We start from the raw sequence: 18152 nt of genomic DNA on the forward strand, positions 1-18152 counted from the left end.
TGCAGACATTGCCCCACATCAGGGAGGGGGGGGAAAGTTACCTGGACACTTTGACCCAGGAGACGGTCACACCCCTCAGATTAGGTAATTCAAATGTGGTCTGTGATCAGGGACAGGAGGGTGTGACTGCAGGTGAAGCAGGTTTGGGGACCCAGGGGGTAGAGTTCGAGGAGCCTCAGCTCCTGCAACTGTCCAACAGGTAAGAGGTTCTTGCAAGCTGTGTGGACGAGAGCGGGGACTGCAGGGAGGATGAGCGAACTCACCACAGCACTGGGAACCATTCAAGTCGGGGGAGGAAATAGGAACGTGGTAGTGCTAGGGGACGGTATAATTAGGGGGATAGATACTGTTCTCTGCAGCTGTGAGCGGGAGTCCCAAAGGCTGTGTTGCCTGCCCAGTGCCAGGGTTAAGGACATCTCCTCAGGGCCGGAGAGGAACTTGGAGTGGGAGTGGAGGGATCCAGTTCTCGTTGTCCATGTTGGTACCAACAGCGTTGATAGGACTGGAAAGGAGGCTCTGCTGAAAGAATGTGAACAGTTAGGAGCTAAATTAAAAAGCAGAACCTCCAAGGTAATAATCTCAGGATTACTACCTGAGCCACGGGCAAACTGGTATAGGGTAAATAAAGTCAAGGAGTTAAATGGGTGGCTCGAAGATTGATGTGTGAGAGGAATGGGTTTCAGCTCATGGGGCACTGGCACCAGTAGTGGGGTAGAAGGGAATTGTTCCGGTGGGAGGGGCTTCACTTGAACTGTGCTGGGACCAGTGTCCTGGCAAATCGAATAACTAGAGGGGCTTTAAACTGAGAGGGGGAGGGTTCTGGAGAGGGGATACGTAGGCTTACAAAGCAAAAGGATCACTCATAACATTTAAGTAGTATTTGGATGTGCACTTGCGATGCCATGGCAAACAAGGCTGTGGGCCTAGTGCTGGAAAATGGGATTAGAATAGTTAGGTACTTGTTTGGCAGGCGCAGACTCGATGGGCTGAAGGGCCTTTTTCTGTGCTGTAGACTCTATGACTCTATGATATGGCAGCATTGCAGGGCAGCTATTTAGGTAATGATACCCAGAATGTGACAGGAAGGGACAGAGTGTCCAAACATTAAAAAAGCAGCAAATAGGGTCAAAGGGGGAAAAAATGGTAAAAGGGCAAAATTAATGGCCCTTTACTTAAATGCACATAGTATTCAGAACAAAATAAATGAATTAACGGCATAAATTGAGATTAATGAGCATGATTTTATAGCCATTACGGAGACATGGTTACAGGGAGATCAAACTGGGAACGAAATATTCAGGGGTATGTGACTTTTCGAAAGGACAGGGAGGGAGGAAAGGGTGGTGGGGTAGCTTGGTTAGTACAAAATGGAATAAGTACGATAACAGGAAATGATCTTGGATTGGAAGATGTAGAATCCATATGGATGGAGGTAAGAAATAACAAGGGGAAGAAGACACTGGTGGGAGTAGTCTATAGGCCCCCGAACAGGAGCTATACTGTAGGACAGAGAATAAATCAGGGGATAATGAGAGCATGTAAAAAAGGCCGTATATTAATCATGGGTGACTTTAATCTACGTGTACATCGGGAAAATCAAATTGGCAGCGGTAGCCATGAGGAAGAATTCATAGAGTGTATTCGGGACAGTTTCCTTTTTTTTATTCATTCACGGGATGTGGGCTTCGCTAGCTGGGCCCAGCATTTATTGCCCATCCCTAGTTGCCCTTGAGAAGGTGGTGGTGAGCTGCCTTCTTGAACCGCTGCAGTCCATGTGGTGTAGGTACACCCACAGTGCTGTTAGGGAGGGAGTTCCAGGATTTTGACCCAGCGACAGTGAAGGAACGGTGATATATTTCCAATTCAGGATGGTGAGTGACTTGGAGGGGAACTTCCAGGTGGTGGTGTTCCCATCTATCTGCTGCCCTTGTCCTTCTACATGGTAGTGGTCATGGGTTTGGAAGGTGCTGTCGAAGGAGCCTTGGTGAATTCCTGCAGTGCATCTTATAGATGGTACACACTGCTGCTACTGTGTGTCGGTGGTGGAGGGAGTGAATGTTTGTGGATGTGGTGCTAATCAAGCGGCTGCTTTGTCCTGGATGGTGTCAAGCTTCTTGAGTGTTGTAGGAGCTGCACTCATCCAGGCAAGTGGGGAGTATTCCATCACACTCCTGACTTGTGCCTTGTAGATGGTGGACAGGCTTTGGGGAGTCAGGAGGTGAGTTACTCACCGCACGATTCCTAGCCTCTGACCTGCTTTTTGGAGCGCCACAGGGATCAGTGCCGGGGCCACAATTATTTACAATATATATTAATGACTTGGATGAGGGAAGTGAATGTACTATCGCCAAGTTTGCAGATGACACAAAAATAGGTGGGAAGGCAAGTGGTGAGGGTGACACAGTCTACAGAGGGATATAGACAGGTTAAGTGAGTGGGAAAAAACGTGGCAGATGGAATATAATGTGGGGAAATGTGAGATTTTGCACTTTGACAGGAAGAATAGAGGAGCTGAATATTATTTTAATGGAGAAAGACTGCAGAAAGCTACAGCACAGAGGGATTTGGGGGTCCTTGTGCATGAATCCTAAAAAGTTAACATACAAGTTCAGCAGGTAATAGGGAAGGCAAATGGAATGTTGGCCTTTATTTCAAAGGGAATGGTGTATAAAAATAGGGAAGTCTTGCTAAAATTATACAAGGCACTAGTTAGACCACACCTAGAATACTGTGAACAGTTTTGGTCCCCTTACCTAAGGAAAGATATACTGGCATTGGAGGCAGTCCAGAGAAGGTTCACTAGGTTGATCCCGGGGATGGAGGGATTTTCTTATGAGGATAGGTTGAGTAGGTTGGGCCTGTACTCATTGGAGTTTGGAAGAATGAAGGGTGACCTTATTGAAACATATAAGATTCTCAGGGGGCTTGACAGGGTAGATGCTGAGAGGTTGTTTCCCCTTGTGGGAGAGTCTAGGACCAGAGGGCATAATCTCAGAATAAGGGGGTCACCCATTTAAAACAGAGATGAGGAGGAATTTCTTCTCTCTGAGGGTAGTGAATGTGTGGAATTCTTTACCGCAGAGGCTGTAGAGGCTGGGTCGTTAAATATATTCAAGGCTGAGATAGACAGATTTTTAATCAGTAAGGGAATCAAGGGTTATGGGAAAAAGGCAGGAAAGTGGAGTTGAGGATTATCAGATCAGCCATGATCTCATTGAATGGCGGAGCAGACTCGATGGGCCGAATGGCCTACTTCTGCTCCTATGTCTTATGGTCTTACAACCTTCTCTGGCTGCTGCTAACACAATTACATTTTTTCAGATAAGGAGACCAAACTGTAGTCAGTATTCTGCTATTATGAAGTGCCCGAGTGATACCTCACACAGTGGGGTCTCTACACTGCTTCCTGTCACTAACAGCAAGGTATGCAGTGACTGTCACTGTCACCCCAGAGGCAGCCTGCTATCCCAGTGCTTACACACTGCCAGAGGGAGACAAAACTCATCCAGCAACCAGCCATCATTACAAGTTCCCAGTAAACCCTGCTCATCCCTCCCCCAGTACCACCTCCCCATTGCTCTCCTACCCATGCTCCCCACCCACCAGTACCCCTATCCCCCAGTGCCCACCTTCTCTAGTACCCCCATCCCCCAGCGCTCCCTCACCCAGTACCCCCATCCCCCAGTGACCCCCAGTACCCCATTCACCTGTGCCCCTGCTCCCTCTACCCCAGTACCCCCATAACCTGTGCTTCCATAGCCCTGAGCCCCACTAGCACCCCGTACACTAGTATACCCATCCCCAATAGCCCATCCACAGCACCCTGCCCCCATTCCCCCCTCCCCCAGTTGTTGTCTCTTGCCAGTAGCTGACTCCAAGTTCCAACTCTTTACATTAACCTGTCACGAGTTCTGGGCTCTGGCAGAAGCTGAAGGTCATTTTAAATTGGAGTTTCACACAAACACTGAGCAGAGACAGAGAGACCAGGCACTGTCAGCTGAACCCATTCACCTTCCAACTACAGGCAGGATAGCTACTGGCACAACCCAGAGCTGAGGCAGAGGGAGAGAGAGAGGGTGGGAGAGAGAGAGGGAGAAAAAGAGAGTGAGGGAAAGGGGGAGGGGGTGGGATAAAGGGGAGAGAGGGAGAGACAGGACAGCCAGAGGTGAGGGAGAGAGAGAGAGGTGAGGGAGAGAGAGGTGAGGGAGAAACAGGACAGCCAGAGGTGAGGGAGAGAGAGAGAGGTGAGGGAGAGAGAGGTGAGGGAGAAACAGGACAGCCAGAGGTGAGGGAGAGAGAGAGAGAGAGACGGGGGGAGGGAGAGAGACAGGACAGCGGTGAGAATCTTGAGTGTGACCCCGACTCTGGTCAGGATCCTCACAGCTCCAGAGTGTGTGATCTGGTGCCTCTGGAGGGTGGAGTGGAAAGGATCATTGGGATCCTTCATCTTTCTGAGATAATGTGTCTCTGACTCACCCACTCCCAATGTTCAGAATCACAGAATATTAACGGCACAGAAGGAAGCCATTCGGCCCATCGTGTCTGCACCAGGTCTGCAAGTGAACATTATTACCTAGTGCCATTGCCCTGCCTTTCCCATAGACTCATGGACGTTTACAGCACAGAAAGAGGCCATTCGGCCCCTTGTGTCCGTGCCGGTCAACAAAGATCTGACTACACTAATCCCATTTTCCAGCACTTGGCCCATAGCCCTGGAGGCTATGGCAACACAAGTGAATATCTAAATACTTCTTAAATGTTACGAGAGTTTCTGACTCAGACACCCTTTCAGGCAGCGAGTTCCAGACTCCCACCATCCTCTGGGTGAAAAAATTTCTCCTCCACTCCCCACTTAGCCTTCTGCCTCTTACCTTAAATCTATGCCCCCTGGTTATTGACCCTTCTACTAATGGAAAATGTGCCTTCATATCCACCCTATCAATGCCCCACATAATCTTATACACCTCTATCAGGTCCCCTCTCAACCTTCGCTGCTCCAAGGAAAACAACCCCAGCCTATCCAATCTTTCCTCATAGCTCAGACCCCAGATCTCATGGGTTCTTACTTTCATGAGCAGTCATGAGGGGGAGGTGGTGATGTGGTGCTGTTGTCACTGGGCTGGTAATCCAGAGGCCCAGAGTCTAGGGACTCAAATTCCACCATCTGCCATGGCGGGATTCGAATTCAATAATAAAAACCTGGAATTAAACGTCTAATGATGACCATGAAACCATTGTCGATTGTTGTAAAAACCCATCTGGTTCACTAATGCCCTTTAGGGAAGGAAATCTGCTGTCCTTACCTGGTCTGGCCTACATGTGACTCCAGACCCACAGCAATGTGCTTGACTCTTAAATGCTGTCAAACGAGGGCAATTAGGGATGTGCAATAAAATGCCAGTGACATCCACATCCCATGAACGAATATTAAAAGAAGACCTGATCAAAAGCCTTGCTAAGGTCCATGGAGACCACATCAAATGCATTTCCCTCAGCAACAGTCCTGGTTACCTCAAAAAATTCAATCAAATTTGTTAAACTCGACTTTCCCTTAACAAACCCGTGCCGACTATCCCTGATTAAACCATGTCTCTCCAAGTGCAGATATATTCTGTCCCTCAGAATTCTTTAAGTAACTTCCCCACCACCGAGGTTAGGCTGACTGACCTCTAGGTTCCCTTCCTCCCTTTTTTAATGTTGGGACAATGTTTGCAGTCCTCCGGTCCTCTGGCATCTCACATGTGACAGAGAGGATTTGAAAATTACTGCCAGGGCCCCTGATATCATTGCACCTTGTTTCTATTCAAATAATCATCTAATGCCCCCTTGAATGCCTCGATTGAACCTGCCTCCACCACACTTCCAGGCAGTGAATTCCAGACCCGAACCACTCGCTGTGTGAAAAAGGTTTTTCCCACATCACGTTTGCTTCTTTTGCAAATCACTTTAAATCTGTGCCCTCTCGTTCTTGATCCTTTTATGAGTGGGAACAGCTTCTCCCTATCTACTCTGTCCAGCCCCCTCATGATTTTAAAAACTTCTATCCAATCTACTCTTAGCCTTCTCTCCAAGGAGAACAGTCCCAACCTCTCCAATCTATCCTCATAGCTGAAGTTTCTCATCCCTGGAACCATTCTTGTAAACCTCTTCTGCACTCTCTCCAATGTGTTTACATCCTTCCAATAACATGGTGCCCAGGACTGTACACAATACTCCAGCTGAGGTCTAACCAGTGTCTTATATACATTCAGTACAACCTCCCTGCTCTGGTACTCTCTGCCCCTATTAATAAAGCCCAGGATACTATGTGCAACATTATCCCCCCGTTGGGAGGATGCATGGGAGTGGGCGTGGGCAGGCGGGTTCCTAATCGGCACCCCCAGTCAGGGGCGTGCGCCGGCATTTTATGTAGGCAGGGCCAATTAAGGCCCGCCCAGCGTGACATCCACTCGGAAGCGCTGAGCGCTCCCTGTGCGGGCGGGGGGGTGATTCCCTGAGCCCGGAGTGCGCTCTTCAAGAAGGAGTTAGATATAGCGAAAGGGATCAAAGGATATGGGGAGAAAGCGGGAGCAGGCTATTGAGTTGGATGATCAGCCATGATCATAATGAATGGCAGAGCAGGCTCGAAGGGCCGAATGGCCTACTCCTGCTCCTAGTTTCTATGTTTCTTGTGCGCGTGGGCACGAAAGAGCGCACAGATCTCCCTGAGGCAAAGTGCAGCCTCAGGGAGATCGCTGGAAGTTACAAAAATGTTTAGAAGTGTGGAAAAAATGTCCTGACAGGTCCCCTCGTGTGACAATGTCACAGGAGCTGGGACATGGCAATTTCTTTCATTTCAGCATTTTGTAAACATTTCAAATCTCTCATGAAACCTCATCCCGCCTGTGGAGGAAGTTCCATGTTTTTTCAGAAGCCTGCCTGGGATCCCAGGCTGCCCACCAACCTAAACGTTAGACAGGCAGGTCCACTGATTTCCTCAATTACTTGTGGCCATTGGCAGGTCACTTCTGCACATTGAACTTCATCTGTCTCCTATCTGCCCACTCCACCAACTTGTCTACGTCCTCTTGAAGTTCCACACCATCCTCCTCACAGTTCACAACACTCCCAAGCTTCGTATCATCCATATCAACCCATGTTTTTCATGTGACGACTAATTCTATCCCGAATAATTGTTTCTAGAGTCTTGCCCACCACTGAAGTTAAACTGACTGGTCTGTAATTGCTGGGCTTATCCTTACAACCTTTTTTGAACAAGGGTGTAATGTTTGCAATTCTCCAGTCCTCTGGCACCACCCCTGAGTCTAGGGAAGACTGAAAGATTATGACCAGTGCCTCTGCAATTTCTACTCTCACTTCCTTCAATATCCTTGGATGCATCTCATCCAGTCCCAGTGCCTTGTCAACTTTAAGTACCGACAGTCTATTCAACACTTCCTCCTTATCAGTTTTGAACCCTTCTAGTGACAGAGTTTCCTCGTCTGTCACCATGGCCTGGGTGGCATCTACCTCCTTGGTAAAGACGGATGCAAAGTATTCATTTAGTACCTCAGCCATGGCCCCTTCATCCATGTGTAAATTCCCTTTTAGGTCCCTAATTGGCCCTACTCCTCCTTTTACCACCCTTTTACTATTTATTTGCCTATAGAAGACTTTGGGATTCCCCTTTATGTTGGCTGCCAGTCTTTTCTCATAATCCCTCTTTGCTTCTCTAATATGCTTTTTCACCTCCTCTCTGAACCTTCTATATTCCTCGTGATTCTCAATTGTATTTTCTACCTGACACCTGTCATAAATACACTTTTTCTTCTTTATCTTAATTTCTATCTCCTTTTTCATCCAGGGAGTTCTGGATATGTTTTCCCTGCCTTTCTCTTTAGATGGAATATACCTTGACTGTGCCCAAACCAAAACAAAAACAGAATTACCTGGAAAAACTCAGCAGGTCTGGCAGCATCGGTGGAGAAGAAAACAGTTGACGTTTCGAGTCCTCATGACCCTTCGGCAGAACTGAAGTATAGTTAGGAGAGACAGTGGTAGTGTAAAGGGTGGAGAGGGGAAAACATTCCTAGATTGTGTTCAGGAAAATTTTCTACAGCAGTAAGTGTCCAATCCAACAAGAAAAGACGCACTGTTAGACCTGGTTCTTGGAAATGAGGTGGGCCAAGTAGATCAAGTATCAGTGGGGGAGCATTTAGGAGACAGTGATTTCACCTCTTTCCTAACTATACTTCAGTTCTGCCGAAGGGTCATGAGGACTCGAAACGTCAACTGTTTTCTTCTCCACCGATGCTGCCAGACCTGCTGAGTTTTTCCAGGTAATTTTGTTTTTGTTTTGGATTTCCAGCATCCGCAGTAGCTTTTAGCTTTTTGTTTTTATCTCTGTGCCCAAACCAATTCTTTTTTGATGGTAGCCCATTGTTCAGCTACAGCTTTTCCTGCCAATCTTTCGTTCCAGTCTATCTGGCCCAGCTCCGTACTTGCCCCATTGAAGTCGGCTCTTGTCCAGTTAATTATTCTCATCCTGGATTGCTTATTGTCCTTTTCTATCATCATCCTAAAACGTACAATACAATGATCACTGTCTCCTAAATGCTCCCCCACTAATACTTGATCTACTTGGCCCACCTCATTTCCAAGAACCAGGTCTAACAGTGCGTCTTTTCTTGTTGGATTGGACACATACTGCTGTAGAAAATTCTCCTGAATACAATCTAGGAACGTTTGCCCCTCTCCACCCTTTACACTACCACTGTCCCAGTCCCCCATTATAACTACTCTATAATGCCTACATCTCTCTGTAATTTCCCTGCAGATTTGTTCTTCTACGTCCTTCTCACTAGTTGACGGTCTATAGACTACACCGAGCAATGTAATTCCCCCTTTTTGTTCCTTAGCTCTAGCCAAATAGATTCTGTCCTTGAGCCCTCTGGGACATCCTCTTTCCCCAGCACTGCAATGTTCTCCTTAACCAATACAGCCACCCTCCTCTTTTCCTTCCTTTCTTATCTCTTCAGAACACCTTGTCCCTGGGGATATTTAACACCCAGTTCTGCCCTTCCTTGAGCCAGGTCTCTGTAATCAACACAACATCATATTTCCACATGGCAATCTGCACTTGTAACTCCCCAGTCTTATTCACTATACTCCGGGCATTCACATACATGCATAGTAGCCCTGATTTAGATTTTGTTACTTTCTCCCTGATCCCGACTTCACCTATTAACTTACTATTCTCTACACTAGTGCTACCTGTCTCTCCCAGTATTTTGTGCACCCTGGTATTCCTCTCTAATATTTTCTCTTGGTTCCCATACCCCTGCTGAGTTGGTTTAAAGCCCTCCCAACAGCACTAGCAAAACACCCCACAAGGAACTCAGTCCCAGCTCTGTTCAGGTGCAGCTCGCCCTGCTTGTACAGGTGCCATCTCCCCCAGAGCCAGTCCCAGTGTCCCAGGAATCTAAAGCCCTCCCTCCTGCACCATCTTTCCAGCCACACATTCATCTGTCTTATCCTCCTATTTCTGTACTCACTGGTACATGGCACTGGGAATAATCCGGAGGTTACCACATTTGAGGTCCTGCTTGTTAATTTTCTACCTAGCTCCCTAAAATCTAAGTGCAGGACCACATCCCCCTTCCCATCTAAGTCATTAGTACCAATGTGGACCACCACCACTGGCTGATCACCCTCCCCAGAAGAATCTTCTGCAGCCGCTCTGTAACATCATCAACCCTGGCACCAGGGAGGCAACATACCATCCCGGAGTCACATCTACGGCCACAGAAATGCCTGTCTGTTCCCCTGACCAGTGAATCCCCTACCACTATAGCTCTTCCTTTCTTCTTCCTCCCTTCCTGTACAGCCGAGCCGCTCATGGTGCCACAAACTTGGCTCTGACTGCACTCCTCTGAGGAACCAGTGCCCTCACCAGCTTCCAAAACGGAAAGCCAATTTGTGAGCGGGACCCCAGGGGACTCCTGCACTACCTGCCGACTTCTCTTGGACTACCTGGTGGTCACCCATTCCCTCTCTGTCTCCAGGCCCTTAAGCTGCAGTGTGACCACCTCTCTGAACGTGCTATCCACATAGCACTCAGCCTCGTGGATGTGCCACAGTGACTCCAGCCGCCGCTCGAGCTCTGAAACCTGGAGCTCAAGTTTCTGCAGCTGACAGCACTTCCTGCACATGTGGTGGTCTAGGACACAGTAAGGTAGCGTCCATGACTTCCCACATATTACAGGACACGCATTCCACCTGACTGAGCTGCCCTGCCATGTCTTAACTCTACTTCCCTTATATCATCTTTATTCTACTTTGGATTATTTATATTACTTTATTATATTGCCCCTAAATTTCCCTTATTCCAGGTGCTTCTCAGTTAAATCCAATTACAGCAACTTGTTTAAAAATATTACACGTTTCTAATTTACTCACCAGGTCCCATTTACCAAGGCTGCCGTTCTGCTTTGAGGAAAGGTAGAAGAGGAAAGGAGCACCTCCTCCCTCCTCTTTGAACTCCCTTAGTCACCAAATTCCAAATGAAGCACTCGACTGCAGCCAAACACAGCACTCCAGTGCAGACAAAGTCAGCATGATAAGATAGCCTACTTTTATACGCTCTGAACCTAGCTTCTGAAAACCTGTTTTTTTAAATTCATTCATGGGGTGTGGGCTTCGCTGGCTGGGCCAGCATTTATTGCCCATCCCTAGATGCCCTTGAGAAGATGGTGGTGAGCTGCCTTCTTGAGGTGGTGTAGGTACACCCACAGTGCTGTTAGGGAGGGAGTTCCAGGGTTTTGACCCAGCGACAGTGAAGGCCGAGTGGTCCATCCGGTTTTATTCCTTGTTTGAGACTTTGTACCGGTTTGATACAACTGAGTGGCTTGTTAGGCCATTTCGGAGGACATTTAATAGTTAATCACATTGCTGTGGGTCTGGAGTCATGTGTAGGCCAGACTGGGTAAGGACGCTAGATTTCCTTCCCTAAAGGACATTAGTGAACCAGATGGGTTTTTACAACAATTGACAATGGTTTCATGGTCACCATCAAACTTTTTAATTCTGTTATGGTGAGATTCAAACCTGGGTCCCCAGAGCATGACCCTGGGTCTCTGGGTTATTAGTCCCGTGACAATACCACCACACCATTGCCTCCCCTTGATGAAGCCAGTTATATAATTAACTAGCTGCAGCAAGCGGAGCCTATATGAGCGTGTCTTAAGGATGGATTAAAACTCACCTTCTTCCAACCTTAACAGCAGTTTTTAGTTAATTGCTAAATTAATGAAAGACAAAACTTTAGATGGAATTAAACCTCAGTCACCAAACTCCAACTGAAGCACTCTGCTGCAGCCAAAAACAGCACTCCTAAAGCATTGCTACCTCCTCCATCACTTATGTAAATCCATTTCTCCGCATCTCCCTCCTCCGTCTCTCAGTGACTATTTTAAATTGAGGATCCCTCATCGTTGACGCTCTCATGAATGGGGATAGTCTTTCCTCTTTCACTCATCAAAGCCTTTCATAGTTTTCAAATCCTTTTTCAGGACAGAAACATGGTCAGGTACAGGCTAGCAGAATGTGGTGTATATGGTCTTCCAAGAGAGATTTATAAAGCTCTGGTTAGGCCACAAATAGGGTCTTGGGTCCAGTTCTGGTCACCACACTTTAGGAAGGATGTGAGGGTCCCTGAGAGGGTGAGGAGGGGATTTACCAGAACGGTTCCAGGGATGAGGGATTTTAGTTACAAGGTGAGGTTGGAGAAGCTGGCGTTGTTCTCCTTGGAGTGAAGGAGATTGAGGGGGGATTTGATAGGGGTGTACAAGGTGATGACAGGTTTAGGTAAGGGAGACAAGGAAAAGCATTGCCCTTTGGCGAGTGGAAATGAAGTGAGGTGAGAGTGGCTGCCCTTGCCATCAAGTCCGCATTTGATATGAGGTCAAATATGAGGGTAAACTAGCCAGTAATATAAAAGAAGATTGCAAGAGTTTTTTTTAGATATATAAAGGGTAAGAGAGAGGCAAAAGTGGACATTGGGCCGTTGGAAAATGACGCTGGAGAAGTAATAATGGGGAACAAAGAAATGGCGGAGGAACTGAATAGGTACTTTGCGTCAGTCTTCAAGGTGGAAGACACGAGTGACATCCCCAAAGTTCAAGAGAGTCGGGGGGCAGAGGTGAGAATGGTGGCCATTACCAAGGAGAAGGTGCTAGGAAAACTGAAAGGTCTGAAGGTGGATAAATCACCTGGACCTGATGAATTACACCCCAGAGTTCTGAAGGAGATAGCTGAAGAGATAGTGGAGGTGTTAGTGGTGATCTTTCAGGAATCACTGGAGTCAGGGAGGGTCACAGAGGATTGGAAAATCTCTAATGTAACCCCCCTGTTTAAGAAGGGAGTGAGGCAAAAGACGGGAAATTATAGGCCGATTAGCCTGACCTCGGCCGTTGGTAAGATTTTAGAGTCCATTATTAAGGATGAGATTTCAGAATACTTGGAAGTGCATGGTGAAATCGGGCAAAGTCAACATGGTTTCATCAAGGGGAGGTCATGCCTGACAAATCTGTTAGAATTCTTTGAGGAGGTAACGAGTAGGCTAGACAAAGAAGAGCCAATGGATGTTATCTACTTGGACTTCCAGAAGGCCTTTCACAAGGTGCCGCACAGGAGGCTGCTCAGTAAGATAAGAGCCCATGGTGTTAGAGGCAAGGTACTAGCATGGATAGAAGATTGGCTGTCTGGCAGGAGGCAGAGAGTGGGGATAAGGGGGTCCTTCTCAGGATGGCGGCCGATGACTAGTGGAGTTCCGCAGGGGTCAGTGTTGGGACCACAACTTTTGACTTTATACATTAATGATCTAGGTGAAGGAACTGAGGGCATCCTGGCTAAGTTTGCAGATGATACAAAGATAGGTGGGGGGACAGGTAGTATTGAGGAGGCGGGGAGGCTGCAGAAGGATTTGGACAGGTTAGGAGAATGGGCAAAGAAGTGGCAGATGGAATACAACGTGGGGAAGTGTGAGGAAATGCACTTTGGTAGGAAGAATAGAGGCATGGACTATTTTCTAAATGGGGAGAGAATTCAGAATTCTGGAGTGCAAAGGGACTTGGGAGTCCTAGTCCAGGATTCTCTTAAGGTTAACTTGCAGGTTGAGTCGGTAGTTAGGAAGGCAAATGCAATGTTGGCATTTATTTTGAGAGGACTAGAATATAAAAGCAGCGATGTGCTGCTGAGGCTTTATAAGGCTCTGGTCAGATCACATTTAGAATATTGTGAGCAATTTTGGGCCCCGTATCTCAGGAAGGATGTGCTGGCCCTAGAGAGGGTCCAAAGGAGGTTCACGAGAATGATCCCAGGAATGAAAGGCTTAACATATGAGGAACGTTTGAGGACTCTGGGTCTATACTCGGTGGAGTTTAGAAGGATGAGGGGGGATCTGATTGAAACTTACAGAATACTGAAAGGCCTGGATAGAGTGGACGTGGGGAAGATGTTTCCATTAGTAGGAGAGACTAGGACCCGAGGGCACAGCCTCAGTGTAAAGGGAAGACCTTTTAGAACAGAGATGAGGAGAAACTTCTTTAGCTAGAGAGTGGTGAATCTATGGAATTCATTGCCACAGAAGGCTGTGGAGGTCAGGTCATTGAGTGTATTTAAGACCGAGATAGGTTCTTGATTGGTAAGGGGATCAAAGGTTACGGGGAGAAGGAGGGAGAATGGGGTTGAGAAACTTATCAGCCATGATTGAATGGCAGAGCAGGCTCGATGGGCCGAATGGCCTAATTTCTGCTCCAATGTCTTATGGTCTTATGGTAACACAGTCACTTCCTCACAGGATCTGCTCCCTTTCTGAAGATCCACACGTGGGGACATTGCAAGATGCAGCAACGCACCACCAAATCTCACCAAACCAGTTCAGGTACATTTGAAAGCAAGCTGGATAAACACAGGATGGTGGGAGTGACTGTTTATAGTTGGGGTGTCAATCACACGGGCTGCTTTGTCCTGGATGGTGTTGAGTTTCCTGAGTGTTGTTGGAGCTGCACTCATCCAGGCAAGCAGAATACTGCATCACACTCCTGACTTAGGAACCGACCTCCTAGGAGCAGGAATAGGCCATTCAGCCCTTGAGTCTGCTCCGCCATTCAGGAAGTTCATGATTGATTTGGTTGCAGCCTCAGCTCCACTCTCCTGTCTGCCTCCCATAACCATTGACCCTCTTGTTAATCAGAAAATCGAACTCTGCCTTGAATAAATTCCATGGACCCAGTCTCCACTGGGGGAGAGAATTCCACAGACTAATGATCTCTGAGTGAAACATTTCTCCTCATCCCTGTCTTAATAGGGAGACCCCTTATTCTTAAACCATGTCCCCTGGTTCTTGTGTCCCCCACAAGGGGAAACATCCTCCTGGCATCTGCCCTGTCAAATACTTGTGCCTTGTAACAAGGTGGACAGGCTTTGGGGAGTCAGGAGGTGAGTTAATTGTCATGAGTTGCTGGCATATATCAATGATTTATTTTTAAACTAGGGGATATTATTAAGAAGTTTGCAGATGATACAAAACCTGGCTGTGTGGTAGGTAGTGAGGAGGATTACTGCCGACTGCAGGAAGGTAGCAATGGGCTGGTCAGGTGGGCTGTAATTTCCTAATTCTTATCTAAAGCTTCCCTCCATCATAAAGTCCGAGTGGGGATATTCTGATGATTGCAGAGTGCTCAGAGACCAATCTCTGTTCTGTTTTCTATTGGGGGGGTCAAGGTTCATGGACTGTGCGGCTCACAAACTATGTGATCAGGGATTGTCAGGCGAACTTGCGTTTCTATAGCGACCTCAGGACCGTGCTAAATTACTTTTGAGCCAGTGATGTACCTGTTAAGTGTGGTCACCATTGTAATGTCCTAAAGACTGCAGCAAGCTTTTGCATAGTAAGCAGGAACTGTTTGTCCTGTTATACATCGTCCTGTCCCCGAAATTTCCTTGCACACCTGATTGTTCCTCTGCCAAACTCCCTCTCCTGTCCCCCCCCCGCCCCCACATCCTGTGTCAGCCTCTGTGTTGAAATATCAAACATGCTCACAGTGAGCGCAGAGCCAGAAAAACTGAGGTTCACAACCTTGATTTAGAGAATCAGGGTCAACGAGCCCTGGGACAATGAATAACATACAAACAACTTCGATTTCCAACCTGCCTTTCAATGGATCAAATGTGCCTCAGGGAATTCACTGTGCTTTATTAAATATACTTTGACACAGAGCACCACAAGACTATATTCGATCAGATAAAGAGCTAACTTTTAAGAAGCACCTTATAGAAAGGGTGGAAGGTGAAGTGATGGACATGTTTCGGGAGAGGACTCAGGCAGTTGAAGGCACTGCCACTAAGAGTGGAGCAACAGAGCTCGGGAATGCTCGAGAGGCCAGAATCAGGGCGGTGCAGAGATCTCCGAGGGTTGTGGGGCTGGAGGAGATTACAGGAATAGGGAGGGCTGAGGCCATGGACGGATTTGAAAATAAAGATGAGAATTTTAGTCTTGAGGTGTTGCGGCACCTGGAGCCAGTGTGGCTCAGTGAGTACAGAGGGTGACAGGTGAGCAGGATGTGGCCAGTGGTTTGACATGATCCTGAGTTTACAGAGAGACAGGATCAATGACAGACAAGGATGCACAGAATGAGACAGCACAGAGGAGGCCAATCAGCCCATCATGCCTGGGCATGTGAGTGAGGGTCTCCACGTGTTTGGATATTGCCATGTGTGTATATCTGAATGTGAGAGTGACTATGTGTGTGTGAGTGTGTATCAGTGTGTGCGTGTATGGGAAGAGGTATGTGAGTGTGAGTCAGGGTATGAGTAAGTGTGCGGGTCTGTCCCCTACCCAGTTTCCCCACCCAACCTGTCCCACTCTCCTCTCAACCCTCTCCTGTTACCCCCTCTCTCCCTCCGCTTTCCCCTCTCTCCTCTTTCAGATCCCCCTCTCCCCCCATTCCCCTTTCTCCCTCCTCTTCACCCTCTCCCCTTCCCACACCCCTCTCCCCCTCTAGCCCCTTCCTCCCCCTCTCCTCACTCCTTTCCCCACCTCCGCCTCTCCTCTCTTCTCCACTCACCCTTCCTTCCCCTCTGCTCTATCGCTCTGTACCTTCTCTCCTCTCTCCCCCTCTGCAGTGCCCCATTCTCCTGTCCCTGTCTCCTTTTCCCCTCTATCCCCAAACCCCTCTCTTTCCCCGCCTCCTCTCCCCCTCCCTCACTGTATCTCCCCTCCTCCATTCCCCCTCTTCCCCTCTCCCTCTCTCCACCATCTCTCTCCCTCTCTCTTCCACCCTCCCCACTCACCCTCTCTCTCTCTCTCCCTGTCCCCTCCCCTCTCCCTCCCCAGCTCCCTCTCTCCCCCTCTCCCTCCCCCTCTGACCCCCCTCTCCCTCTCTCTCTCCCTCCCTCCCTCTCTCTCTCCCTCCCTCCCTCTCCCTCTCTCCCTCCCTCCCTCTCTCTCTCTCCCTCTCCCCCTCTCTCTCCCTCTCCCTCTCTCTCTCTCCCTCCCTCTCTCTCCCTCTCCCTCCCTCCCTCTCTCCCTCTCTCCTTCCCTCTCTCTCTCTCTCTCTCACCTGTTCTCTCCGTTTTTGCCAGCGACCACACGGACTTTCCTCCAGGATGTCGCTCTCATCCTCACTCTCCTCCTCTCTGGCCGCTTTCGCGATCTCTCTCTCTCTCTGGGACATGTTATTGTCGCTGCTGCTCCGAGCCGACAGCGCCCGGCACCGGCTCCCGATACATCACCACTCGGCACTGACCCAGTCTCACAGTGACCCACAGTGATCCACCCCCTCTCACAGTGATCCACAGTGATCCATCCCCTCTCACAATGATCCGCCCCTCTCAGTGACCCAGTCACAGTGATCCACCCCCTCTCACAGTGATCCGCCCCTATCAGTGATCCAGTCTCACAGTGATCCACCCCCTCTCACAGTGATCCGCCCATCTCAGTGATCTACCCCCTCTCACAGTGATCCACCCCCTCTCACAGTGACCCACAGTGATCCACCCCCTCTCACAGTGATCTGCCCCTCTCGGTGATCCAGTCTCACGGTGATCCACCCCCTCTCACAGTGATCCACCCCTCTCAGTGATCCACCCCCTCTCACAGTGATCCACTCCCTCTCGGTGATCCGCCCCTCTCAGTGATCCACCCCTCTCACAGTGATCCTACCCTCTCAGTGATCCAGTCTCACAGTGACCCAGCCCCTCTCACAGTGATCCACAGTGATCCACCCCCTCTCGCAGTGATCCACCCCTCTCAGTGATCCACATTGATCCACGCCTCTCACAATGATCCACCCCCTCTCACAGTGACTCACGGTGATCCACCTCTCTCACAGTGATCTTCCCCCTCTCAGTGATCCACCCCTCTCAGAGTGATCCAGTCTCACAGTGATCCACCCCTCTCACAGTGATCTGCCCCCTCTCAGTGATCCAGTCTCACAGTGATCCACAGTGATCCACCCCTCTCACAGTGACCCACGGTGATCCACCCGTCTCACAGTGATCTGCCCCCTCTCACTGATCCAGTCTCACAGTAACCCACAGTGATCTGCCCCTCTCATTGACCTAGTCTCTCAGTGATCCACCCCTCTCACAGTGATCCACACCCTCTCACAGTGATCTGTCCCCTCTCAGTGATCCTGTCTCACAGTGACCCAGCCCCTCTCACAGTGATCCACAGTGATCCACCCCATCTCACAGTGATCCGCCCCTCTCAGTGATCCACAGTGATCCACCCATATCACAGTGATCCACAGTGATCCACCCCCTCTCACAGTGACCCACAGTGATCCACCCCTCTCACAGTGATCTGCCCCCTCTCAGTGATCCAGTCTCAGAGTGATCCACCCCTCTCAGAGTGATCCGGTATCATAGAGATCGACCCCCTCTCACAGTGATCCGCCCCCTCTCAGTGATCCAGTCTCACAGTGACCCAGCCCCTTTCACAATGATCCACGGTGTTCCATCCATCTCACAGTGATTCATCCCTTTCACAGTGATCCACCCCCTCTCACAGTGACCCAGTCTAGCTGTGGTCCACCCCTCTCACAGTGATCCGGTATCACAGGGATCCACCCCTCTCTCAGTGACCCAGCCACTCTCACAGTGATCCACAG

The 18152-nt window shown here is 48.9% G+C and overlaps 1 protein-coding gene across 1 annotated transcript in view; it reads right to left on the reverse strand.

Annotated features, from left to right (window-relative positions):
• Positions 1–16858, reverse strand: part of nrbp2a (nuclear receptor binding protein 2a) — a 202229-nt gene extending 185371 nt beyond the window's left edge. Inside the window, exon 1 of the mRNA XM_078535906.1 lies at positions 16602–16858. Within this exon, the coding sequence (XP_078392032.1) occupies positions 16602–16715 (114 nt within the window). The 5' untranslated portion in view covers positions 16716–16858. The remainder of the gene's footprint in view (positions 1–16601) is intronic.
• Positions 16859–18152: the final 1294 nt, after the last annotated feature.

Source organism: Cetorhinus maximus, chromosome 3, assembly GCF_964194155.1.
Source record: "Cetorhinus maximus chromosome 3, sCetMax3.hap1.1, whole genome shotgun sequence".
NCBI classification, from domain to species: Eukaryota; Metazoa; Chordata; class Chondrichthyes; order Lamniformes; family Cetorhinidae; genus Cetorhinus; species Cetorhinus maximus.